Source organism: Pundamilia nyererei, unplaced genomic scaffold, assembly GCF_000239375.1.
Source record: "Pundamilia nyererei isolate P.nyererei 1_Seehausen unplaced genomic scaffold, PunNye1.0 scaffold00056, whole genome shotgun sequence".
Lineage (NCBI taxonomy): Eukaryota > Metazoa > Chordata > Actinopteri > Cichliformes > Cichlidae > Pundamilia > Pundamilia nyererei.
In genome coordinates this window covers 3131339-3132888 of record NW_005187457.1, presented here as the reverse complement: position 1 = coordinate 3132888, position 1550 = coordinate 3131339, and the positions used below count along the sequence as shown (strand labels likewise).

Genomic DNA, 1550 nt, shown 5'->3' with positions numbered 1-1550 from the left:
TAAAGTATATAAAACATCCTTTCACCAGACACTCACCTCAGTCAGGTCAACTGCTGCAAACTTGGCAGTGAATGTTAAAGTATCGATGGATGAATCGACCTGCAGAGGTTTAGTGTTATCAGAAGATGCTGTGGACAGTTCTGCTTCACGCTTGCCAGTCTCTTGTAGTGACAGCACTGCTGGAGATGACAACTTGATGTCCGGCACCATGTCTGCAAACAAATCCAGCTCTGGGTCTTGCTGTACCTTTGTCTTCACCCTTATAGTAAACTCCTCCCCCAGACCTACTGAACTACTTTTTTGTGGCACTGTAGGTTTGGACTGGGGGTTTAAGCGGTTCTGTGATTTCTGAGAGTTCCTTTTCTCTTGAGCCCAGCTATTGTCCCATAAGGAAGTGGCCTCTGTCTTTGTTGACTGCCGCAGTGTTGAGCTCAACTTAAGGGGTTTAGAGGAGGAACCCAGTCTCAGTGGTTCAGGACCATGTTTCGAAGATGGGGAAGCAGCGCCCCCTTTGGGTGGTGCAGGGATGACTGAGTCTGATAAAGGAGCTGTGGGGGAGAGATCCGAGGTAGGTTCAGTGTCCTCAAAGTCATCCCACGGCTCCTCATCTGTGTTCTGATGTGTGATTGCCAGGCTGCTGACTGGATCTACGCCCTTTGAGGCCTGTATGTGGATCTGGACCGAATGCCCATCTCTATTCTCACTATCAGGGTCACTCCAGTCAGGCCAGTCTTCCACAGTGCCTTCTAGTCTGTCAGTCTGCTCTGGGCTAGAAGAAAGTTGGTCCATCTCACTGTCCTGATGAAAGCCATTCAAAGGCAGAGACATCTTTCTACTAACATCTGGAATATACAAAAAATAAAAATTATATGCAATGGACCTTAAATAAATGAACAAATTCATTTGAATTGATATTATGAAGGGAGTTTCTTACCCGATACTGGCTTGATAACCCTTGGTGTCTTGCTACCCGTGTGACCGAGGACTAAGCCTTCAGTCCCTGATGGTCTAGGGAATAAATTCAGCACTTTGGAGGGTTGGGCCATCTGAGGGTGGAAACTTCCAACTATATGGACAGGTGAGGCTAAAGAATAAAAGTAAAGTAAGATGAGAGTAGCTCACTTGACTGTAGTTCTTAAAGGATTACTAGAGTGACATTTCAATTTCCAAATCCAGATTTTCTAGTTTGAACTGGTAGTCTGACTAAACTAGTAATTACTAAACTAGTAATCTTCTTATTCTTATTCTTAGTTAGTGTATTGTCTGTCTTGTCTTAATGTTGGTTTAAAATGGAGCACTGTAACAAAAAATAATTTCCCCCAGGGATTAATAAAGTATTCTGATTCTGATTCTTTGGACGAGACAATAATGCTCACGGCATGCTAGGACCTATTTACTACTACACACTGCTGCAGGAATGCTTCCAGCATATAAAATGTTCTTGTAATGGTTACTGGTTGATTTTTAAAGATTACTTGTAAAATAAAGCATTTTATTTAAGGTTTTTATTTAGTAAGCTCTGTATGATGCCAGACCTTTAATGCACAATC

At 42.7% G+C, this 1550-nt stretch overlaps 1 protein-coding gene across 1 annotated transcript in view; it reads right to left on the bottom strand.

Annotated features, from left to right (window-relative positions):
• scyl3 (SCY1-like, kinase-like 3) overlaps window positions 1–1550 on the bottom strand; it is a 10473-nt gene that overhangs the window by 3021 nt on the left and 5902 nt on the right. The window contains exons 12-13 of the mRNA XM_005734113.2: window positions 935–1084; window positions 37–842 (exon numbers count right to left, since the gene is read on the bottom strand). Of these exons, the coding sequence (XP_005734170.1) occupies window positions 37–842; window positions 935–1084 (956 nt within the window). The remainder of the gene's footprint in view (window positions 1–36; window positions 843–934; window positions 1085–1550) is intronic.